Source organism: Protomyctophum bolini, assembly GCF_963924005.1.
Source record: "Protomyctophum bolini genome assembly, chromosome: 6".
In the NCBI taxonomy this organism is placed as follows: Eukaryota; Metazoa; Chordata; class Actinopteri; order Myctophiformes; family Myctophidae; genus Protomyctophum; species Protomyctophum bolini.
Genome location: NC_137867.1, coordinates 36,631,580 through 36,657,264, shown reverse-complemented (window position 1 = coordinate 36,657,264; position 25,685 = coordinate 36,631,580). Strand labels below are relative to the sequence as shown.

At 47.7% G+C, this 25,685-nt stretch overlaps 1 protein-coding gene across 4 annotated transcripts in view; it reads left to right on the top strand.

Moving 5' to 3' along the window:
* ttc28 (tetratricopeptide repeat domain 28) overlaps nt 1–25,452 on the top strand; it is a 304,979-nt gene extending 279,527 nt beyond the window's left edge. For all 4 annotated transcript variants that reach the window (XM_080765021.1, XM_080765022.1, XM_080765023.1 and 1 more), the window contains 11 exons: nt 1,712–1,852; nt 9,221–9,365; nt 10,163–10,342; nt 11,561–12,114; nt 13,257–13,504; nt 13,806–13,930; nt 17,136–17,370; nt 19,417–19,493; nt 21,801–21,930; nt 22,852–22,959; nt 23,101–25,452. In XM_080765021.1, coding sequence (XP_080621147.1) covers nt 1,712–1,852; nt 9,221–9,365; nt 10,163–10,342; nt 11,561–12,114; nt 13,257–13,504; nt 13,806–13,930; nt 17,136–17,370; nt 19,417–19,493; nt 21,801–21,930; nt 22,852–22,959; nt 23,101–24,683 — 3,526 coding nt within the window. In that variant the 3' untranslated portion in view covers nt 24,684–25,452. The remainder of the gene's footprint in view (nt 1–1,711; nt 1,853–9,220; nt 9,366–10,162; nt 10,343–11,560; nt 12,115–13,256; nt 13,505–13,805; nt 13,931–17,135; nt 17,371–19,416; nt 19,494–21,800; nt 21,931–22,851; nt 22,960–23,100) is intronic.
* Nucleotides 25,453–25,685: the final 233 nt, after the last annotated feature.

The following is a 25,685-nucleotide window of genomic DNA, read 5'->3' as shown; positions in this document are numbered from 1 at the left end:
CTCATTTACTGCTCCAATGGGAGGCAGAGCGCACACCACCGCGCCTGGATGGGCACAATATGGCACCACTTACCGGCCCCATTCATTCTCCATGGAGAGAGAGAGAGAGAGAGAGAGAGGGAGAGAGGGAGAGAGTGAGAGAGGTGGGAATGCTTGGAATGAACGGAGAAAGAGGATGGAGTGAATAGGAGTGAGGGCATATGTGTGTGTGATAGAAGGCAGGCTACAGAGAGGAGAAAGCTGCAGCCTTTGTCGCTGGAGGACCTGATGTATTCATAAATCCCCACGGCATTTAACCCATTTAGGCCTGACGTCTTCCAAAATCCTGACAGTTTTCTGAAAACATTTTCACCATTTTTCAAAAATAGCAGATCTACAAGCTCATAGCACGGCACGATCTGCTTCTTTTCAATAGCTAAAGTATAACATAATGCTTTAAACACCAAAAGGGGTTCCCGCCCAGGATGGTTTAATTCACTGAATAAATAACCGCGGTGTCCTGGCTCCGACTCTGTGTGGCACGCCATGCCAACCTTCCTCCTCACTGCCCTCCCTGACATCGGCTTTGTCACCGAATGAAGCAGAAAAAAGCTCCAATCAAAATAAAATGGAGATCTCTGCTGCTGCTGTTGCTGCTATTCCTGTAGTTTATCTCCTATTCACTAGGGCTGTATGGACAGAGTGAGCTCATGGGAGAAGGACCTCGGAGGAGATGAGAGACGAGATGCTTGAGAAAACGAGAAATAATTAGAAAGTAGAGAGTGAGATTTCCCATGGCGCCCACTAGGGTTTGTACTCGACCCGGCGTGAGCGGGAAGGAGACACGGAATGGAGCAGTGAGAGATGGGCGAGGCTGGGAGATGGGACAACGTACTGTAGATGAAGTGGTGTTGGAGTATAGCAGTGGTGGATGATGATGATGATGATGATGATGATGGTACAATAGACTCCCCACTGACTGGGGGAGCGTCAGCCTCATCACAATGAGAGGATTTGACTCCACTTGATACTGTCAGGAACTTGGACCACATGCACGCCTGGGAAATGAGGACGTGTTTATAGACGGATAGTTAAGATGCCTTTATTTATCCCGCGGGGGGGGGGGGGGGGGGGGGAATCCAGGCGCCAGAGACGGCACAGCAGTTTAAGTTACAGGTACCGGGCATTGGAAGTACTGCAAGAAACATTCATAGGAAGAGTAAGATTACAATAAAGAAACCGTCAACTTTTCACTGAAAAGAGCAGATCAACAAGCCTCGCATTGCGACACGTTGTGAGCTTGTTGATGTACTATTTTCAAATAAGTCAATGTGTATACGATTAATACAATCAGCCTGTAACTAACACAACTGTGGTGGTTGTACTTGGTATACCTGCTTTTCTATTGAGACATGCAGCCAAGGCTTAATTCACAGACCTTCTGCTGCTGCAGCATTTTCTCCTCCAGGGGTCTACATTGTAAATGTTTCTCTGCCTGTGTTTCTCCTCCAGGGGTCTACATTGTAAATGTTCCTCTGCCTGTGTTTCTCCTCCAGGGGTCTACATTGTAAATGTTTCTCTGCCTGTGTTTCTCCTCCAGGGGTCTACATTGTAAATGTTCCTCTGCCTGTGTTTCTCCTCCAGGGGTCTACATTGTAAATGTTTCTCTGCCTGTGTTTCTCCTCCAGGGGTCTACATTGTAAATGTTTCTCTGCCTGTGTTTCTCCTCCAGGGGTTGCTCCAGCAGCGAGACGGAGAGCGAGGCCGGAGACCTGTTGGACCAGCAGTTCGAGGAGCTCAACAACAAACTGAACTCGGTCACTGACCCCACGGGCTTCCTGCGCATGGTGTCGAGAAACAACCTCTTCAACAGGTGAGAGGCTGCGGGTGGGAGATGGTGAGCAAGCTAACTGCATGTGCACAAGTGTATTTGTGTATTTGTATTGTACACACACATTTTATTTTAATGTAATGTGTATTGTGTATTCGAATACAAATTGTGTATTCGTGTGTTGTTTTACTTATGTGTATAGGACCCCCTCGAAAATAAATTCGGACTTTCTGATTCCGATTCTGATTTTCAATACATTCTGTTGCGATGATGAGGAACCTGAGTTTATCCTCTGAGGGCCTCACGGGGAGGCGAAAACTCTTTGCCCATATTTACACAAAGAAAATAAAGAAAGAAGGGGGGGGGGAGTGATCTGCATAGGTAAGGAGATTTGGGGGCATTGTGGCTCCTGGTGAAAGGATTCTTTTCTCCATTGTTTAGCCAGCATAGAAGAGCCACGTGAATCCTCCTTATTAAAATCGCCTGAGTAGAGCCAAGCTGTTAAAGCCCTTATCAGCCGCCCACTCTGACAGCACTGGCATGACGTCCCTGTGTCCCTGTGTCTGTGTGTCCCTGTGTCTGTGTGTCCCTGTGTCTGTGTGTCCCTGTGTCTGTGTGTCCGTGTGTCCCTGTGTCTGTGTGTCCCTGTGTCTGTGTGTCCCTGTGTCCCTGTGTCTGTGTGTCCATGTGTCTGTGTGTGTCTGTGTCCCTGTGTCTGTGTGTCCCTGTGTCTGTGTCCCTGTGTCTGTGTGTCCCTGTGTCTGTGTCCCTGTGTCTGTGTGTCCCTGTGTCTGTGTCCCTGTGTCTGTGTGTCCCTGTGTCTGTGTGTCCCTGTGTCTGTGTCCCTGTGTCTGTGTGTCCCTGTGTCTATGTATGTCTGTGTGTCCCTGTGTCTGTGTGCCCCTGTGTCTGTGTCCCTGTGTCTGTGTGTCCCTGTGTCTGTGTCCCTGTGTCTGTGTGTCCCTGTGTCTGTGTGTCCCTGTGTCTGTGTGTGTCTGTGTCTGTGTGTCTGTGTCTGTGTGTCCCTGTGTCTGTGTGTCCCTGTGTCTGTGTGTCCCTGTGTCTGTGTGTCCCTGTGTGTCCCTGTGTCTGTGTGTCCCTGTGTCTGTGTGTGTCTGTGTCTGTGTGTCCCTGTGTCTGTCTGTGTCCCTGTGTCTGTGTGTGTGTCTGTGTCTGTGTGTCCCTGTGTGTGTGAGTCTGTCTGTGTGTCCCTGTGTCCCTGTGTCTGTGTGTCTGTGTGTCCCTGTGTCTGTGTGTCGCTTTGTCTGTGTCTGTGTGTCCCTGTGTCTGTGTGTCCCTTTGTCTGTGTCTGTGTGTTTCTGTTTCCCTGTCCCTGTGTGTTCCTGTGTCTGTGTGTCCCTGTGTCCCTGTGTATGTGTGTGTCTGTGGCTGTGTGTCTGTGGCTGTGTGTCTGTGTGTTCCTGTGTCTGTGTCTCTGTGTGTATGTGTGTGTCTGTGTCCCTGTGGCTGTGTGTCTGTGTCCCTGTGTCTGTATGTCCCTGTGTCTGTATGTCCCTGTGTTTGTGTGTCACTGTGTCTGTGTGTCTGTGTCCCTGTGTCTGTATGTCCCTGTGTCTGTGTGTCCCTGTGTCTGTGTCTGTGTGTCCCTGTGTCTGTGTGTCCCTGTGTCTGTGTCTGTATGTCCCTGTGTCTGTGTGTCCCTGTGTCTGTGTCTGTGTGTCCCTGTGTCTGTGTGTCCCTGTGTCAAGAAGAGATGAGGGTCCTATTTTATACTGCCATGACCTATTTGTATTTCGCCTACATTACTGTCTATTTGTGTTTGCAGTACAGATTTGTGTTTAGTGTGCATATTATCCGTGTCAGGGTAAGAGCGCTACTTTAGGATTTTGTGTGTGCACAATATGTGTTTACATTGTACTAATTGCCCGGTAATGGAAATCGTGCGTGTGTGTGTGAGTGTGTGTGTGTGTGTGTGTGTGTATGTGTGTGTGTGTGTGTGTGCACGTACGCTCATGTGTGTGCGCGCATGTGCGCGTGCGTGCGCATGCTGTGCCTGGGTCACATTTCGATGTCCTCGTCCACAGTTGAGCTGCTCTTTGATGAGGGGGTAATTCCAGCATTAATTGAGTCTCGGTTCTCATTAAGCCCCTTTAATGGGTTGTCGGTAATAATCCCCTCATTCATGTGTCCCCCCCTCTCCTTCCTCCCTCCAAAAAAATATCTCCACTTATAAAGCTCCCCGTGCTTTAATAGGAGCCTACTCTATCATCTGTCGTAGACGCCAAAGCGGGCGGAGAGACGGAGAAAAGCTCATTGTCATTTTAAGTCATACATCATGGGGTTTGAATATTCAGGCTCGCCTTTATTTCACTTTCCCTTATCTATTCTCCTGCTCGCTGGTGTTTCAGTGAGCGCGGGTATCGGGGGTTAGAGTGGTTGTAGTGTTCCCGTAATTAGCCACACAATTAAGACAATTGAGTTATTCCATCAAAGCGAGAGAGAATGTCTGCACAGCGCCGATCCAGCGACGGCGGTTTGCCAAGAGGAAGGTGTGAGAACAATGTACGTGCGAAGGTCGTCTGTGTGGGATCCGCTTGTCTAATATTATCATTGATAATCCTTCATTCAACCACTTGGATCCCATACAGATACTATTTGTGGTATGACGAGTTGAAAAATAGCCAATTTACAAGCTCACAACGCGTTGCACATTTTGAGCTTGTAGATAGAGATTTATACATTGTTGTATTCACAATTCACATACATTTAATGTCCAAAATAGGGACATCACCATTGTGAAACACTGCCTTCTAGTCGATGCTAAATGTCAGTGGTCAACTACTATAATGCACTAAAAACTCCTTCAAGGCCAGTTGTATGTCTAGCTCCCTTAAATTCTAAATAAATGCATTTTTTTCACTTGCTCTGACAGAATAATGAGTATTTCTGGAGAACCTAAATGCAGGTGTCAGCAAACATGTGCAGAAACAAGATTTCCACTTATCATTGCCAAGGACTCCCAGTGGCTTCCAGCTTGTTACGTATAGCAGATTAGGGGAATCGGGTTAGCTTGGAAAAGTTGGAACGCCGTTGTGGCTTGGGAGCCAAGTAGGTCCACCTTTATCACACCTCCTCCACCCTGGCTGTTTAACTCAGTGGTTTGCAAGCTTGTGTGAACTTGAGGCACACCAGTGGGCAGGTCAACATTTCTCACCTGTATTCACAGCGAAAATAGCCTATCGTCTCTGTCTGTGTCTGGTGGAAACCTCATATATGTCCAATACTGTTACTTTTCAGCAGTGGTTTTCAACCAGTGGTCCGGGGACCACCAGTGGTCCTTCAGGGGGTTCCAGGTGGTCCCCAGACAAATGATGGAAAGCTGGTAACTAAAGAGACCCTTATAGATCTTTGAGTGTAAAATGAAACCAAATGGACCCTCCCGGGTCCATTTGGTTTCATTTTATACAGATTTTATAAAGATTTTTAAAATAAGAGTTATTTAGAAAATAAGAGTTAAATTATGTTAAACATCTGCATTACTTACAAGAAGTCTACACAATTGAGAATGTAGAAGAATTGTTAACCCATTCTGACCGGGCACCCATTTTGGTGTTGGCATCATGTTATGCTTTAGCTATTGAAAAATAGCAGATCTACAAGCTCATATCGCGCCACCGAGTGGCGCGATACGAGCTTGTAGGTCTGCTATTTTTGAAAAATTCGAAGAACGACTGACATTTTTAGAATCTGATCTCAGGTCAGAATGGGTTAATCAGACCAGTGTGTGTCCAGTGGAAACCTCGTATGAATCTGATCTCAGGTCAGAATGGGTTAAACAAGCTTGCAATTCTGCTTCTTTTGATGCTTTTGTGTGAAGCTGTACTAGGATGATCAAGTAGTAATTTACCAAGGAAACACAAAACGTTTAAATATGGAGATAAGAGGTTTCTTATCCAACAGCAACGATATCTAAAATGATTCTCACCTATTATGACATGTACATAATTGAGACAGCAGGTTGAAAGTTGAAATTACTTTTCGTTTAGGCTATACAAATTGCTTCTGTATTGGGAAATTAGTGTGCACAGAGTACTGATTTAGTAGGCTAAATTAAATTCATAACTTTTTTCTAGTATGCCCAATGGTGTATTTTATTTTATGGTGTATTTTATTTTATGTTGTATAATTATAATTATGTAATCTGCCATGTAAGAATCTTGGGTGGATTTAGTTGGTTATTCATTGTTGTTTGTGAACTGTCATGTCGGTTCATTGTTTATGTCAAATGTAAGTAAAAGTGTCCTGTAAGTCCATATGGGCTGGGCTTCCTTGGAAGCGTGACACTTAAATAAAAGAAAATGTGTGGTTGTCACACAATCCCAAGGCACACCTGGACTTGAGACTCGGCAGTCTCACAGCACACCACTGGGCCTCAGTCTCACAGCACACCACTGGGCCTCAGTCTCACAGCACACCACTGGGCCTCAGTCTCACAGCACACCACTGGGCCTCAGTCTCACAGCACACCACTGGGCCTCAGTCTCACAGCACACCACTGGGCCTCAGTCTCACAGCACACCACTGGGCCTCAGTCTCACAGCACACCACTGGGCCTCAGTCTCACAGCACACCACTGGGCCTCAGTCTCACAGCACACCACTGGGCCTCAGTCTCACAGCACACCACTGGGCCTCAGTCTCACAGCACACCACTGTGCCTCGGCAGTCTCACAGCACACCACTGGGCCTCGGCAGCACACTTGTTTGGGAACCACCACTGCTTTAACTCAGCTGAGCATTCGACCCAAATCCAAAAGCAGCCAGCCGGGGACCCCGCCCCCCCACGCAGTCTCCAGAGCTCCTTTAGTCTTTTCTTGCCTTGAATGCCTTCGTCTCCTTCTGCACTTGACACATACAAGACATGTACGCGCGCGCGCGCACACACACACACACACACACACACACACACACACACACACACACACACACACACACACACACACACACACACACACACACACACACACACACACACTCACACACTCACACCCCCTCTCTCTCTCTCTCTCTCTCTCTCTCTCTCTCTCTGTCTCTGTCTCTCTCTCTTCACCGCTCCTCTTGTCAGGCTAACAAATGGCTGTTTGCTTTCCTGTGGCAGCCCATGCCAAAGCCCTGGAGAGAGAGAGTGGGAGAGAGAGGGAGACGACTCTGGGAGAGAGAGAGCATTGGGAGGTTGGAGGGGTGCCCGTGGCCTAGGGCAAGCAGGAGGGCAGGATGGATGTCTGTTGGCAGGGGCAGAAGCCTGGAGGAGACTGTGGGTGCAGCAGCAGATGGAGAACAGTGACAAGTGTGCCCATAAAGCTCCCTCTCTCTCTCTCTCTAGTCTCTGTGTGCACACAACACTGGGCCACCATTACCATAGCTTTTCACCGTGGCGTGTGTCTCAGCCCTGGTAGGGAGCTGTCAGTCTTTTCTGTCGACACAGCGGAGACCCCATTTGTATACAGCAGGGCTGGCTGAATGTAGAACGGCAAGCGCTCAACGTGTTGCTGTTTAGTTCAGGAACTCAGGAAAGAGGGAAAGACACAGAGATGGCTGCGGCACACTCATTTACAATGCATTACAGAGCATCGCTATCTCCTTTAGCATCGACTGGGAAATGTCCTGGTTTGTGTGTGTGTGTGTGTGTGTGTGTGTACAATCGGTCCTTATCAGGACACAAGCTGGTTTAGTAGAGAGAGTGATGGAAGAGGAGTCGCTCACCTCTCTCATTCTGCTCGGCTTCATTGCTTTTCACGCCACACAAAGCCCAACTTACAGATCTCCACGCGGTATCATAGCACCATCTAGTGGACACCAGTGGGACGACGTCATATTTCCTTCTCACACTGCTGCTACTACTGGGGACGGGAGTGCCTCTTTTGTGAACCAGCCATTGACACATAAGCTCAAAGAGGGGCCATTCATCCTGCTTCTATGCTGCTGGTTAAGGACATCCGTTATGGTTGCACATTGTCACATTCTATACCTCCTAGTCTATGGCACTGACAGACACGGGAGCATCTGTCACGACAGAGAAAGATGATCCACAAGGATTGAGTGGGTTCAGCCGCTCCTTTCCTGCCGCAGTGTGTTATCCACACACAGCCCACAGGAACTGCTGTGATCCGTGTTTGCATCTTTACCAGAAGCCATATCTGATGCAACACGATGCAGCAAGCAGCCATCAACTAGGCTACTTCTTCAGCACTGTTCCAGATCTCATTAACGGCTAGCGTGATGTTGTACAGCTTCGTGGTGGTGGGAGGGGTCTGATAACGCAATACTCGTTTATTTACGTGCAATCATTGTAATTTGTTTGCAGAATGCAGTCCAGAGTCTCATTCCCCTGGCCTGCATGCCCCGGGGATACATTAAATCATAAGGACATTTAGATTAGATTAGATGTCGTTGTACAACTTTTAATGGCAAAATCTGTTTGTTTTTTTCTTCTTTTTTTTGTAGCATGGAAAACACCTAGAGACAAATGAAAATGCTCCTAAATAAATGCCTTTGGATCAATATCAAGATGGTGTTTCCTGGTAATGAGAGAACCGTGTTTTTTACTCGTGTGTTTCATTTAGAAATGTAGTCGTAAGGCCAGTGTTCTGGTCACGGTCCAGTCGGTCTGCTCCCTACTACCTTCATAAACCTTTCCTCCCATCACAGCGAGGTGTATTGGCTGGAATATTACGTTCGGTCGATGACAATTGCTCCTGGATTTTGCATTTGTTTTTGTTTTCGATTGAAGGTCGAGATATCTCTCTCCGGTCTACAAGCACAGCGTAAAACCCGGCTCAGCAAGGCTGAATTGCATAGCTTGTAATTGAATGTCTGGAAATATGAATATGAAAAATCCTGCTTCAATACATCTGAACACCAACTTTTTATATGATGATAGGACAGACGAGTCAGTGTCTGGACGTAGAGGCAATGGCAAACTGAAAACGTACTACATCTCCAGTGTGTTTTAACAGCAGGAAGTGGTACGGCTGCAGAGTGGATTTTTTTTTGTGTAGCATCAAAGTCCCTGTACTTTGGCTACTGGTTGCTCGACACCGATGGTCAACTTTAGATGTGTGTCCAAAATGTTCACTGAGTTCAAAAGAAATTACGGTATACTTATTCACTGTAACTTAAGCTTATACAAATAAATAAATCAACAGTCAGCGAAACGGAAAACAACCCCCAGCCCTCCTCCTCACAGTCAAAAAACCGTTTGCCTCCACGTCGGCAACACCTGTGCTTCATTGAGACATGATTAAATAACCTGGCCAACCTTGGCCTTGACCACGCGCCCTTTAGGTGACGTCATCAAAAGTAGAAACAAACCAACCAGCAAAGAAATGGCTCTTACACCTTGTGTGTTCTCACAGTTTTCTTTTGCGTGTTGTGCTGTGCTCGTGTGCAGGAGCTGTCAGAGTATGACCAGCCTCTTCAGCAACACTGTGTCGCCGGCCAAGGACGGCTGTTCCTCCCTGCCCCGGCGCTCCAGCAACCTCAGCAAGCCCCCCCTGCGGGCCCTGTACGACCTGCTCATCGCTCCGATGGAGGGGGTGAGTACTGCCTCCATGATGGGGTTCTCAACTGATTGGGAACCAGGGACCAACACCCTGTTGACTAAAGGCCTATTCATACGTGTTAACCCGTTCTGACCTGAGATCAGATTCTAAAAATGTCTTCTAAATCCTGACAGTTTTCTGAATAAGCTATGTTTCTATGTCAGTCGTTCTTTGATTTTTCAAAAATAGCAGACCTACAAGCTCGTAGCGCGCCACTCGGTGGCGCGCTATGAGCTTGTAGATCTGCTATTTTTCAATAGCTAAAGCATAACATATATAGTGCTAACACCAAAAGGGAATCCCGCCCAGAATGGGTTAAGGTGACCACCGAAAACTACAACATGACGTCACGCCGCTGTGTTGTTATTAAGCGACTCACCGCTCAGCGCTCACCCAAACAAATCTCTCTGTTTTTACTAACCACCGGTCAGCTTATCACCTAAGACTGGAATATGAATAGGCCTTAAGAATCACCTTGGGGACCACTGTTGTGTTGTGTGGGAATATGTGGGGCTAAGATTAGTTTTTTGGTATCCCATAATGGGTTATAAACATACTTATAATGCATGCACTCCAGTGTGCCCGTGGGCAGACACAGACAGTGTTAGCTGTGTGCTATGTGCTCATGAAGGGTCTGATGCACTCCAGTGGGCCCGTGGGCAGACACAGGCAGCTCGTGGTGGTATTAACTGTATGTTGTTGTGTGCCCAGGGTCTGATGCACTCCAGTGGGCCCGTGGGCAGACACAGGCAGCTCGTGGTGGTATTAACTGTATGTTGTTGTGTGCCCAGGGTCTGATGCACTCCAGTGGGCCCGTGGGCAGACACAGGCAGCTGGTGATGGTGCTGGAAGGGGAGCTGTACCTCATCCCCTTCGCCCTGCTGAAGGGAAGCTCCTCCAACGAGTACCTGTACGAGCGCTTCAGCCTCATCGCCGTGCCCTCCATCCACGGCCTGGGCGCCAGCTCCAAGGTTGGTCTGTCGCTCACGTCTCGTTCAGATCTCTGATGATGATTTACCTGTGTTGTTGTGATGACGTGGAATGGGCTCTATGCATACACGCCCTTTTGGAAAAAAACTTTGTGCTACCGATGATACTAATGACGGCTCTGTTGTTCTTATAGAGTTATAAAGGATAGAGTGCATGCGGACCGGGAGCGACAGCCCCGCCCCCAGCTATTCATTTCAATAGAAGTTGCTCAGTGGCGTTTTGAAGCACCCGGGAGACTGCCGGAAGTACCATTATAACTCAATGGCTCGAGCGAGCGGAAGTTGCGTTACGCACATGGCATTACGCACATGACGTCACTGAACGTCCATCCACCTCCATGAACGTGCTGCAGTTCCAGTTTTGGCCAGTAGGTAGTGGCAGCTTTAACGTTGGACAGTCGTTCTGGGGGCTTGGTTGTTCCAGTCTCGTCAAACAGAGTCAGGGTGCTGCTATTGTGCATGTTGGCTCACTGGAAACCTGGCTACACCAGTGGGTCTCAAAGTGTCCTTGAGTGGGTTCCACATGGACAGGTCTGTAACTCTCAGAGTTATTGGGGTCCTTGAAATGGTTTGAGAACTCCTGTACACTAAATGGAACAAAGCCTTAATTAGTATCATCGGTAACACCTGTGAAGAAAGTAGGGGAGGGGCCCAGGAAGTAGGAAGAGGTCTTCTGTGTGCGTAGAGCCATTCCCTTGATCAATGCTTCCTCTGCCCGAGGAAGACCAGTTTGATTCAAAACGTGGACATATTTCTTCTTCTTTTCGTGTACCAATTGTAATCCAGCACCTGGCCTCCTCAGGTTTTGGATGTGAATGTGACTCTTCCTTGTATATGTATTATCGTAACACAATTTGTTCTGAATTGTAATGATGAAAAATTGTTCTCTGATAAAAATTAAAAACAATGTTTATGCTCATAGACTTCATTCGAGCTCGTTCCTTATGTTACGTTGAAGTATGCCAGCTGTTCCTGCAAATTGCATGTTCACCTAGACAACTATTCCACAATCTCCGAATGCTATTATAGAGTCTGTAACTACACTTCCCGATATCCATTTCTGTTCACGGAAATATATTTTTTATTTCCATTTATGCCAAACAGCAAGCTATGTATGCTTAGGTGATTTCAATTTATATTAGGATAAATGTGTGCGACTACCGCTTTATCGCTTACTCATACTCATGACCCCCCCCCCAGCCTCACTCGCGGCGCCCGGGGCCGGCTCCGTGTGGCGGTGTCTCTATGGCGGCTGTGGTGGGCAACCCTCGGCTGCCGTCCCCTGTCATGGACCGCTGGCTGTGGGGTCCCATGCCCTCGGCCGAAGAGGAGGCCCTCATGGTGGCAGAGCTCCTGGGCTGCCAGCCCCTGGCCGGCCCTGTCGCCACCAAGGAGAGAGTCATGAGTGCCCTCACGCAGGCCGAATGTGCCCACTTCGCCACGCACATCTCCTGGAAGCTGGCCGCTCTGGTGCTAACGCCCAACCCGGAGAGCGTGCCCGGCGGCGGCACGGGCGGCGGCGTAGGAGGGGTCGGGACGGCGGGTAGGGGGGCCGGAGGCGGGAGGAGAGGCAGCGGCGGGCGAGGCAGGAAGGGCTCATTCGGAAGCAGCTACAACATCCCGGAGTCTCTCCACATGCAGGACGACAGCAGCGACGCCGGCAGCATCTGTGACAGTCCTCCACTGCAGGAGTTCCTGCTCACTGCGGCCGATATACTGGACCTGAGGCTGCCTGTCAAACTGGTGGTACTGGGGTAAGATATACTGGACCTGAGGCTGCCTGTCAAACTGGTGGTACTGGGGTAAGATATACTGGACCTGAGGCTGCCTGTCAAACTGGTGGTACTGGGGTAAGATATACTGGACCTGAGTCTGCCTGTCAAACTGGTGGTACTGGGGTAAGATATACTGGACCTGAGGCTGCCTGTCAAACTGGTGGTACTGGGGTAAGACTAGCCTTGCATAGCCATACTGCGTGGATATTAGTCTCTCTCCTTTTTCCAAGGGCCGGTTACAAAAAGATTCAAACGGACTCTATTGGTTAGACCTAGAACCAATCATAGCAGCGCAGCGCGCTTGACTGAGCGCTCTGGGGCTCCCAGGCCGTCACCATGAACTTTTAACCCGGGTTTAGTTCATCTCAGTGGGGACACAGGGGGCCTGGGACTGGGGGAGATCGTGGAACCGCCACAACACAACAGTTACCCTAAAAACAAAAAACATTTTTTAATGCCATATTTAGCCAGTACGGGCACAAATGTTTACTGCTATGTTGGTTGGTTATGGCCTGGTTCCAGCCTAATTTGGTTGGTACTACCCTACTTCGCGTCCTCCCACAATTGAGAGAGGCCAGACTTAATCTGCCTGGGTCAATTTGAATTGCAAAGGCAGATGAAGGCTGGCTACGCGAGGGTAAGACATGCCTAGAATGTTTAAAGCTGCACTAAGCTATTTCTGACCGCTATAGCCTGCAAATAACACAACAGTCTAATGGCGTGCATGAGTGTCCTCCCTGTCATATATTTACTGTAGCTATTGTTATTATAAGAAATAATGCTTAACCACTTAAACCCCAGCTTACGTATTATTCTGGGAAAACCTTTGCTGAAAATAGCTCACAAACTTGTCCATTGGTTATTCTCGAAGATATTTAATGTAGATTGAAAACAGAAACGACACTGCTATGGAGCCCTGAGGGACTCTGCTCTACAATGTATTATATTGGGTTTATTAAGTGGCTAAAGTCACAACCTCTTAGGTCATGTGGAATTGAAAGCAATAATATTTTCTTGCGTCTTCCACACTAATACAAAGGTGTGTGTGTGTGTGTGTGTGTGTGTGTGTGTGTGTGTGTGTGTGTGTGTGTGTGTGTGTGTGCGTGCGCACGCACATGCAGGTCGTACCAGGAGTCGAGCAGCAAGGTGACAGCGGACGGCGTGGTGGGTCTCACCAGGGCCTTCCTGGCAGCCGGGGCTCAGTGCGTTCTGGTGTCGTTGTGGCCCGTGCCCGTCGCCGCCTCCAAGGTCTTCGTCCATGCGCTCTACACCGCCTTGCTCAACGGCACCAAGGCCAGCGCCGCGCTGGCGGACGCCATGAAGACCGTCCAGAGCAGCAAGCAGTACTCGCACCCCTCCAACTGGGCAGGTTAGAGACATGGCTGCCTTTACATGGACAGATACTGTATATTCCACTTGGCACTCCACAATACAGAATAAAAATTAAAGTTAACACTTTATTCCGAACACTACTCATAGTTTGGAATACATGCATTATTTTCCACAAGTTTGTCCATGTAAACAATTGAGGAACGAGGATACTTTTATTCAGGTTCCATGTAAACAGTTGCACATGCAACGAGTAAAAACTTGAGTATTGTCAACCACTTATGTCAGCATTTAAGCTTCAAACATTTGAATAAAGTTTATTTTGTTTTGTTTTTGTCCAGGGTATATGCTGATTGGCAATGACGTCAAACTGAACAGCCCCTCGTCCCTGATTGGCCAGGCTCTGGCTGAGATCCTGCAGTATCCGGATCGAGCACGGGATGCCCTCAGAGTACTACTCCACCTGGTGAGACATTCGTGCATGTGCACACACGCACGCACGTGGCACGCACGCACGCACGCGCCATGCACGCACACACGCACGCACGCACGCACACACACCCGCTCGCTCGCTTGCACGCATGTGACTTAACTCATAGAATGCTGAAAGCGTTTTTAAACGTTTTATTATAGCCAAGCGCAAGAAGCGCATAACGTTTTTATACGTTTTATGGTCCAAAAAACGTTTTTTTATTGATTACTTTAGTTCAACTATATTTGCGCCCGGACAACTCATAATGTAACACCGATCGGCTCTAAAAAGAGTTAAAACCCCCCCCTGCTGAAAAGAGGTGTTGGTCTGAGAAGCGTCTGGCACCGCCTATTGGTTGGTCTATGCGAGGACGTACAACGTAATGGAGACGGCCGTCCGGCATAGACCAACGCAGATGTCAGGGGATCTAAAATGGATGGGACAATGCTCTTGTTTGTGTGAATACACTCGATTCCCCCTCCCCTCCTGTTTCTACATGGTTTCTCCCGAGGGAGAATGGTGGGGGGGGGGGTCTCTTCCTCTTGGATCGCATTGGCAGTTCCCCCCCCACTCTCATTCTCGGAACAAGATACAACGCGATTTGCTCTCTGCCCGTATATAAACCTGCAACGATCGGCATTTGATTTCATAACGTAACGTTTGCCAGACACATGTGGAGTTAGTCATGGACAGATTGCACATCATTATCGAGGGCCCGCCATGATACGTTGGTCGCTGATCGCAAGCCGTACTGCTGCTGCTGCTGCGCTGCTCGCGCTGCGCTGCTCGCATCCAACCATCCAATCTTTCTCGTTACAACAGGCTATTATAAACTCACCGTCGAGCAGCCTGCCCTGCACCTAATGTGATAAAATGAACGGCAGGACAAAATCGGATCGATTATTATCTGTCTATCAGCAACATACGGGTGTTTGTCTTGCAACGACAGGTGGTGCTTTCTCGTTTTTTTTCTTCCAAATACGTTGACGTGCTGCTTCTGCCGCATCCATCTCGTTGTTTTTCTTGTTTTTTTTCCCAAACATGTCCAGACACAATCCGATCCAGTCTCGCGTCTCACCTTATAGATACGCGAGACTGGATCGATGAGGTTAGTGGTATGTCTGGACATGTTTGGAGCGGCACACGACAATCGACAATAATGTTGATTATGCAAGATCATTTCCTCAAAGCCTAGTTGCCCCCCCCCCCCCCGTTACTGCGATTGTTTGTAGCTCGAATCACAGAATGAGTTCAATGAGCGTAGGGAGAGGGCACATATGGGGCTACGATTGAAGAAAGTTTCCAAGTCCGTTTTATGATCAGATAATGTGCATCAAGACTCTCTGCTTTCATAAGAAAAAAACTAATACTGTAATTGCGAATGCAATGAGCACTTACTATGAGACCTAGCAGATCACGTCTGTCTGTCTGTCTGTCTGTCTGTCTGTGTGTGTGTGTGTGTGTGTGTGTGTGTGTGTCTGTCTGTCCCGCTTACTGTATATGTGGACCTGGCCCTTTTGTGCCCATATATGGAGCTGAGTGATTTGTGAGTCATGGTGACATGAGTGTGATGGCGTGGTCCTGCTTTGGGGACTCCTTATATGGTTATGGCTGAGTCATGGTGACATGAGTGTGATGGCGTCTTTTGTGACCATATATGGAGCTGGCGTGGTCCAAGCACTAACTATGACACCCTGCAGATCATGTCTGTAATTTATTCTAATTGTTATTGCAATTTACGATCTGCGTTCGCCTTCCGCGTTCGCGCGTCTTACTCGTAATAATAAAAATCACACCCCTGTGAAGTGAGCAGTGCAATGTTGTGAAGTGAGCAGTGCAACATTGCACTGCTCACTTCACTGGGGTGTGATTTCTATTATTATTACAGTATTAGTATTTTTCTTATGAAAGCAGAGAGTATTCTGTTTCATACGGTATATAGTATGTACATGTCGCTATAGGCCTTATTTTGTGAATATTTAGTTGTTAGGTCCATGCTCTCTAAAATTATCTTTTTCAGAGAACTTTAGAGATGGCATGGGCCTGAATAACTATTATTCACAAAATAAGGCCTATAGCGACATGTACATACTATATACCGTATGAAACAGTCGACTCTCTGCTTTCATAAGAAAAATACTAATACTGTAATAATAATAAAAATCACACCCCTGTGAAGTGAGCAGTGCAATTGCACTGCTCACTTCACAGGGGTGTGATTTTTCTGGGTGGTATTTTTCTTATGAAAGCAGAGAGTCTACTGTTTCATACGGTATATAGTATGTACATGTCGCTATAGGCCTTATTTTGTGAATAATAGTTCTTCGGGTCCATGCCTTCTCTAAAGTTCTCTGGTGGGCGCAAGCTGCATTCAATAGCCAATTAGTGACAAACTGTATATGTGTACAATGTGTACTGTTTTCCTCCTAAAAGTAGACATTCAGGGCTTTCATTCGGTATATGGTTTGTATAGGATATTATTTGTGCTCAATTTTATATCGGTCTTTTGAACTAAAAAAACTGAACTGAAATGTCTGTCAACTTCAGGCCTCCATATCTCTGTTGTTTTTTTTCACAAGCAGCGTGCAGGCAAAAGCAGGTGTTAGAAAAAGGTCAATATCTCCAGAATGGAAGATGGTAGAATCATAATTTTCTTTTTTAAATTGAAGTGGACAAGTTGGGCTTTCTTTTTATTTATGCGATTGTGATTCTCGCTATAAGAGGCCCCTCGCTGTGGGCCCCCCAAAAAGTTCAAAAAGCCCATGTTAAGCCTTCAGCACCAGTAAGCCAGGGTCCGCTAGAACCTGTAGCAGTCTATGTGTTAATAGGGAGAAATAGCTGATAATGACACCTACAGTAACAGACGCCAGGTTCATTACAGAACCATTCAAACACACGTACAGGCATACAGATCTCCTCATCCTAATTAACCTCAGTTTCTATCTGTGGCTGGCTTTGATGTATATACAGCACTAACACGCGCACGCTTGTGCATGAAGGCACACAGCCTGCCACACGCACGCACGCACACACACACACACACACACACACACACACACACACACACACACACACACACACACACACACACACACACACACGGATAGTGCCAATGGTGACTCACACACATGCTCTCCTGGGCCGGCTCTCTGTCTCTCTCTCTCCCTCTCTCTCTCTCTCTCTCTCTCTCTGTCTGCAGGTGGAGAAGTCCCTGCAGCGCATCCAGAACGGCCAGCGTAACTCCATGTACACGTCCCAGCAGAGCGTGGAGAACAAGGTGGGCGGCGTGCCCGGCTGGCAGGCCCTGCTGACGGCCGTGGGCTTCCGCCTGGACTCCACGGCGCCGCCCGCCATCCCCGCCGCAGTCTTCTTCCCCACGGCGGACCCCGGGGACCGGCTGCAGCAGTGCAGCACCACCCTGCAGTCACTGCTGGGTACGTTCTCACACCTTTTCATGTCAAGGACCCCCAAATGGACATTGGACACTTAGTAGCACGCGGACCCCCATTTGAATAAGATATGCCAAGGACCCCCATAAGGGACATTTTTAGGCTACTGGCCCCCATTTAATGGCATTTCTATCTCTGGGACCAAAATTGATATATTGTAAAATCAATTGTACACTCTCTGAGTACACTCTCTGACCCATAAGGGTCCATTTGGTTCCTATCTATCATTTATAGGGACTCCCTGAAACTCCCTCAAGGACCCCTGGGGGTCCCAGACCCCACTTTGAGACCCGTACTGCTGTAAGCGATGCCGTTATAGATCAGACCGGCTGCAGCAGTGCAGCACCACCACTCCTGGGTACTACACGTTGTGTAAATGTTACAGATCAGATCAGACAAAACACAACCATGAAAAGACTTATTTTGTTTCTCAAACTTTTTGTATTTGGCCTTGGACCCCCATCTGAAAATATGTTGTGCCAGAGACCTCCAATAGCAACCATTTGAGTAAAACATATATATTCAAAGATTTGCACAAAATGAATGTTCATTATTTTTAATAATTAATAATAAAGTAGCGGAGTATAGATGAAGAGCCTGCCTGCTCTCGCGTTTTCTGTACCAATTAATGTGAATAAAAATAAATCTGGTCTCGGTCTCGACTCGGTCTCGCCTCCCGTCGGTCTTGGTCTCGACTCGATCTCGACCCCCTCCAGACTTGGTCTTGACTTAGAATCGCTTCAGTCTCTTGAGCAGGCCTCCAACTGTGTTGGTCTTTATCTCAACAAGACGAAGACTGAATACGTAAATATATGCAAATCCAACAATAACCACATTATAAAAACACTTAACAACACTCCTCTGAAACAGGTTGATGACTACAAGTATTTGGGTTCATATATATCTTCTTCCCAAAAGGACTTTCAAACTAGGAACGGTATGGCCTGGTCAGCCTGCAATGACATGCATAAGATCTGGTCATCCCAGCTTAGTAAGATGTTAACAGTAAAAATATTTAGGACGACCGTTGAGCCGATTCTACTCTATGGCTTCGACTCTCCGAGACATTTCAAAGAAACTAGAGAAACGGTTGGATGGCACTTACACCCGCCTTCTAATGAGAGCTCAAAATCTGTCTTGGAAGAGCCACCCATCGACTAATCTAATATACGGCAACCTTCCCCGTGTTTCTTCACTAGTCCGATCCAGAAGAACACAGTTTGCCGGCCACTGCTACAGAGCTGACAATGAGGTTATATCTTCCCTTCTTCTCTGGAGTCCTGTCTCAAAGCAGACCCGAGGTAGAAAACTGTCGTTCCCTGATGTCATCGCTAGGGACACATGCATCAGTAAGCAGGAACTGGGGGTGGCAATGAAGGACCGGGCATTCGTGGCATTGTGAAATTCATGATCTCGACTGTGGTCTAAAAATGATGATGGACTCGCTTTAGGTGGGTTCGACTACAACACTAATTAGCCTTATCAGGCGACGTGTGATGTGAAGCTTTTTCCACCGCTATATTGTGTGAATGTTGAACGACGAGGTGTCGAGGCACGCAGACCAGCCCATTTAACACTGTACAAAATGCAACCTGGGAATAGAGTTGTGACACCACTCTGCCTCGTGACAGCCTGATTATCAGACGACGCGATTATGACCCCAAACTTCATCAGAGCCTTGAACCTCCATGGACCCGTGGATTGGCTCATAGTTAGTGGTTCCCTCCTTCAAACCTTAAACCATTGTTCTCAACAAACATGGCCAAAATTGCACAGGCGTGTGGACAGCTTCAGTTAGCTCTATATTATGTAAGCAGATAATAGGTCCATGAGATATTACATCTTGTCATTAAGAGTTTTCTTTTCACGATAATAGCTTCTTCTTCTCCCTTGGTCCTCTAAACCGGCTTTCATACGGTATTACCACATTATGAATGCACCTGCTTAGGCTTTGTACCACTTGGGTCATAAAGAATGCAGAGTCTGTATACTGTACGAATAATGAAGTGTTTCTTTGATGGCATCCCCCAGGCCTGCCGCCCCCAGCTCTCCAGGCTCTGTGCAAACTCATCACAGCTTCAGAGGCAGGAGAGCAGCTCATCAACCGGGTAGGCCCCCTCCCCTCCCCTCCCCTCCCCTCCCCTGCACTGCACTGCACTGCACCGCCACGCAGCATCACATACTGTAGCACCACATTATTAAGTCTCATACAACTCACTTTGGTCTTTACTTCAAAAGTCAAGCAATTGACGCTTGTGTTCAGAACTATGGAAGGCAAACCCTGCCCACATTTTTCTTTGAGTTGATAAGCCGGTGCGAGGCAGAACAAAGCATCGGTGTTCTACCCAGATAGCTGGGTTGCAAGTATGTCAGGACTGGTTAGGCACCGTCGCACACCGTGGAGGCTAAAGCTATGGCTTAATCTGAGTTGAAATGTCTACAAACGAAGCGTGTACAAAGTCTCACCAACAATTGGGGTCTTGTTCCCCTGTATAGCTCATGATGGCGGAGAATTAACTGTATGTTGCTTAAGTTTGTTGTCACATGCTTGCATTGAAGTGGTGTGCGATTAGTAGGAGATTAGGGATTATTGTGCCTCATAATGTAATTTAACATACAGCACAGTATACAAAACTTGCTCAGCATTGGATGGAGTGTGGGGAGGGGAGGGAGGGAGGGAGGGAGAGAGAGAACATATTTCAACCAGGCAATAACCAGGCTGAAACACTGATCGACACATACTGTATTGCAAAGCAACACATTGTCAACTCAATAACCGCAACAACAACGCTGGGTAAGCTAATATGGTACCACTTTAGTGTTGCGTTTTCAGCTCGTGGAATATAAGCCAAAGATCTCCATCTCAGACTTCAGTCTGTAACATCAATCATCTATGACATATCCATGATGTATGACTCCAAATTTGGGCACGGTTTCTGCACAAACTAAGCCCTTTTGACTTCCATTATAAAGTTAAAGTTATATTAGTAAAACGTCCTGTGAAAACGTTGTAGTAGTGGAGGTACTTGTGTGGCCTTAATGGCCTAATGGCACTATGCATACAAAGTTTGGTAAACACACACACACACATACACCGTGCTTCAAACGAGCATGATGGAACACCTAATCAAAACATAAAAATCAGCTGTGCTGAGTCTCGCGATTTTCTAGGGACATTTTCGGTTGTAGTGGCTACATCTGTCATTAAACATGTTTTAGCGAATATCTTAGTTATAATGAAATTGAGTTGACGTGTTTTTTTTAAGGTTAACTGTTGTATAATCGCAATATTACACTCAAGGGTCGTGCTTTACCGTCATAAATGGCACTTCTGCGCTGCTTACGGAACGAGCCGATAGCAAGACAGGTGTGCATTGATGACTGTAAAGCACACCCTCTCGTGTAATATTGTTTAAATCACTTGATGATAACATATTCCACAACAGCATTCTGTGTTAACTGTGTTCCTTCCTGTGTTAACGTGAACCCTTTCCTTTGTGAATGGCCTGTAATGCATGCAATTAAAAAGCCTATTCTCTCTCCCCTGCCCCTAACCTGCGCTCTGAAGGCTGTTAAAAATATGGTGGCTATGGTAAGTGTGCCCTGACCCACCCCATGCATCTCTTCATCCCACTCCACTCCACCCCACCCAACCCCACCTCTCTCCATCTTCCTCCTACTGAGAAACTGCATATTTAAACAATATGAACCGCATGAATTGTTTCAGAATATGCTTTGATGTCTAATGTCGCTCCGCTGTCTTGCATGCAGTACAATGCAGTTGTAGAAATAGTTGCCTTTTGAAGTGATTTTTTCCAGAGTTTTCCATTCCACCGCTAGCTCCCGCAGTTAGAGAGATCGGCGAGATTACACAGCCACGGACGGTTCACTCAGGGTCAGGGGAATGTTTCAGGGTGACCCAGGGGGATTAAAACAAACCGTTCATGATCGTGAAGAAACAAGGAGACAGAAGCAGGCTGGCATACACGTCACTCTTACAGAGGTGTCTCTGTTCCAAGCCAAATAATCCTCAAATAAAAGGGGCAACTTGTTCCTGAGGCAATGTGTAAACCCCCGCAGGGCAGGATGGGGAGATTAAAGTTGAAAAACCCCTTTATAGCTTCACAGTCAAAGGCTCTTTAGTTGTTAACGCTCAAGCCTCCGATTATTTTGCTGCTACGAGATTTTGAACTTAGTTGTACCCCGGGAAAGATGATATCATTACTTTTCGGAGCTTTTCATTTCAGAAGCAACAAACCGAATCAGGTTTTTCCTCTTTGATTGTCTTGGTTTCTGTTCAAGTTTCACACCAAGCAAATGCATTATAACCATCAGTCGTGTCACCATGTCAAGTTACTTCCAACTGTAATTATTTACTCACTCACTTTATCCCCCCCCCTCTCTCTCTCCCCCAGCTCCACCAGGTGCTAGTCCAACTACAGACAGGAGAGAAAGAGCAGGACTTCTCCTTGCTGCCCATTCAGGTGTCCATTAGTGTCCAGCTATGGCGACTGCCAGGTTGTCATGAATTTCTGGCTGCCCTAGGTGAGAACCGTCCAAAGACAGACACGCACGCACGCACGCGCGCGCGCGCACACACACACACACACACACACACACACACACACACACACACACTTTTATTTCTTTTATTTTAGAGCACCTATTTTGGGTATTTTTGAGGGGCGCTAGCCCCTCCTATGTCCAGCTGTACAGTATGTGCACAAACGTTGTCCTACACAAACATTAAATTCCCATTGACAATGAATGGACAATTTTACTTCATAGTGTCTATTTTCCCTCATGATGATGTACGATGCAGAGCGCCCCGCACTTCACACGGCTGTGCATTTTAAGAGATTTAAAGCAAGTCTCTTTCTTGCACACCTGGCGACATGTGGGTAGGAAAAGACCAAACAAGGGTCTGATGCACTGAACAAGAAAGAGCTCCTGCCTCCGGAAAAAAACAGATTTTTTTTGTTTTACTTTGCTAGTAAAAATACTAGCGCTAGTGAAGCGCTAGTATATCCATCAGATCAAAACCACGGAGAGCGCCCTGGATTAGGAGAGACGAGGTATTCTTTCTGCCGTGCTAGCAGCTAAGTCAACGGGAAGCTAATATGACCGTCGCTCCTATGCCACCAAAATGTGGAACGCCCTACCAACAGTCATTAAGACATGTGAATCCCTTGACTCCTTCAAAACCACTCTCAAAGAGCACCTACGGATGGCTGCAATTCGAAACTGGCCTCTGTAAAATCTGAATTCGGAGGTGCAGGACGAGGCCTCCAAAAGTGGAGTTTGGCAGTGACAAGGGACCACAGTACATTACAGAGGGCAGAATTGGCAATGACTCAATTGGGCAGAAAGTCATAAAAATAAGCAGTTCATTTTCTTTTCTTTTCTTTGCCTTTTTTGTGAAATGAATATCTCAGTGCCGACTGTTGTCCCCTTGTGTGTGTGCAGGATTTGATCTGTGTGAGGTTGGCCAAGAAGAGGTGGTATTGAAAACAGGCAAGCTAGCCAACCGCCGCACCTTGCACTTTGCTCTGCAGTCTCTGCTGGCACTATTTGGTAAGTACCATACAAAACGTATGTAGGCCTATAGGCCAATCTTCATGCACATTATATCTGCATAAATCCTCTTCATCTCACTAGTCCCATGATGGTACATTAGATTATTCACCATGTTTTTTCTTCATCTTTTTCTTTTAGACTCAACGGAACTGCCCAAGCGCTTGAGTCTGGACAGTTCATCTTCTCTCGAATCTCTGGCCTCTGCTCAGTCTGTATCGAACCCCATGCCCATGGGATATCCCAGCCTGCCTTTCTCTCCTCCTTGCCTGGACAATCTGGCCTCAGACGCCATCTCTGTCTACAGCCTTAGCTCCGTAGCTTCCTCTATGAGCTTCGCTTCCAAGTCGGAGTGCGATTTCCTCGGCCACCGGCAGCGCAGCGGGGCCACGGCACACTACTCCGTTCACAAGCATCCTCACGTTCCCCGCAGCCGCTCCTCGCCTCACGGGGCCGCTGCCGCGGCAGCAGGGAGCCGGGGGGAGGAGGAGGAGTACGAGGGCTTCTCCATCATCAGCAGCGAGCCACTCGGGAGCCACTGTGACTCCCTGCCTCTGCCGCCCGGCCACAGCCAGCGCCATCACCGCGGAGGCAGGGGGGTGTCCGCTGCGTCCAGTTCAGGAACAGGGAGAGGCTATGCTGTATCAGTGTCGTCGAGGGGCAGCGTCAGCACCCCGACCTCCCCGGTCAAAACCTGCCTGGTGCCGAGCCCCAACTCGCCCTTCCAGAAGGTCGGCAAGGTGAGCAGCTCCGACACGGGCGAGTCGGATCAGTCCAGTACAGAGACGGACAGCACCGTCAAGTCCCAGGAAGAGAAGACGGTCCCTCTGGACCCTCAGGAGCTGGCCCAGAAGATCCTGGAGGAGACCCAGAGTCATCTGCGGGCGGTGGGAAGCCTGCAGCGGGCCGGGGCAGAGGGAGCGGCGGCATCTCGTAGCAGCGCCTTCCGCTCCTCGGAGACCAGTGCGTTCAGCCGGCCCAGCAGCAGCGCCAGCGTCCGAGCTCAGTCTTCCCCGAGGCCCAAACCTCCGTCCCGCTCCTCCTCCCTGCAGAAGATAAGCTCTGGCTACAACAGCCCTGCCGTCTCTGAGTCCTCCCAGAAGGAGGGCAGCCACCCTTCTCCGACTCTGGACGCACAGTTCAAACTCAAGTACCCCAGTTCCCCGTACAGTGGCCACATCTCTCGGTCTCCGAGCAACATTTCCCCCAGTTCAGGCCACCAATCCCCGGCCGGCAGCGCCCCGTCCCCTGCGCTGTCCTACTCCTCCACCGGCTCTGCCTGTTCCACGTCGGCTGACACCCCCGACTTGGACCGTCTAAGGAGAGGGGTCATCGACGAGAAGGTCCAAGCCATCCACAATCTGAAGACATTCTGGGCCAACGCTGCTGCCCAGCAGCAGCAGCACATGCGTCCCGTCAGGGGCATCCACGGCGCTCCGGGGCCCCTGGCCGGCAGGAGGGATGTGCTGAGCCTTCTGAACCTGTCCCCACGCCACTGCTCCCCTACTGACACCCAAGACAGCCTGGAGCTGCGGGAGCTGGGGCTGCAGTCTTTAGACAGGGGCAGCAAGAACTCGTCCAATGGACACCACCCCAGGAAGGTGGCCCCCTCTCCCACCATTTCCACTAGCAGTAGCCCCGGCGCGCGCTCTATCAGACTACCTGCCGGCAACGGATACAAGTTCCTCTCCCCTGGCAGATTTTTCCCTTCCTCTAAATGCTGAGACACTTTAAAAAAGGTTCCTATACTTTTACTTATCATTTTACTATCCTGTGTGCTGGAGGAGCATGGCACTTTCACGAGGGCCACTGTCGGCCCACCGAACTTGATTGACAGTGGAAAAAGGATTTGATCGGTCAATGAGTGTGATCCGCCCCAGAGGCACATGAATGCTTAGAGTGTCTTGTCATTGTGCCCATAACACTGTAAATGGCAAAGAGAAATACTCAACGACCTGATACTGTGTTTGTGTGTAACTGTGTGTCAGGTAGATGTAAATGCCAATTGGTATTTCCTCCAAAAAAGAAAAAAAAACACTTTGCTGTTTGTGTGGGCCAAAATGCAACAGCTGTAACTGGTTTCCTCCACATTCAATTGTTTTGTTTTGTTTTGAAATCTAATGGTTATTGTTATTATTGTTTGTTATTGTTATTAATATTATAATTATTATTATGTTTTGTAAATTAATTCCAGTGTTTCACAATCAGTATTAAGCGTTTTTATATTATTAAAAAAGTGAACAAACCTGTACCATGTAAAGATGGATAGAGTGGAAAAAAGATTTAATATTTTTTATTGAAATCAAAAGGGCATTTTGCCTGATTTCTTTGTGAATTGAGTGTCTGCTCCGAAGCATGGATTCTCTTGCTATTCAATGTTAAGTACCACGTATGACTTTTTAGCCCATGATTTTTTTAGATTAAACATGAAAATTTCATGACAACCATCTGTCATTTATCAGTAAACTGTTTCAATAAAAAAAAATCATGTTTGCTTTCTTGTATTTGTCTTTTTTCTTTACTTATTTTATTTTGAAGCATATCAAAGAAGCATACCTGACAAATACTATTTCACTTCCAGAGTACAGACAGATGAGATGCATACAAAGGTAGGTAACGAGCAGGTGTAAGTTATGTCCACATCCCTCTTTTGTAGAGTGAAGGGAACTATATACATTTTCACCCCCCTCTATTAGGCAGGGGGCCACAATTGTAAAATGACTTGA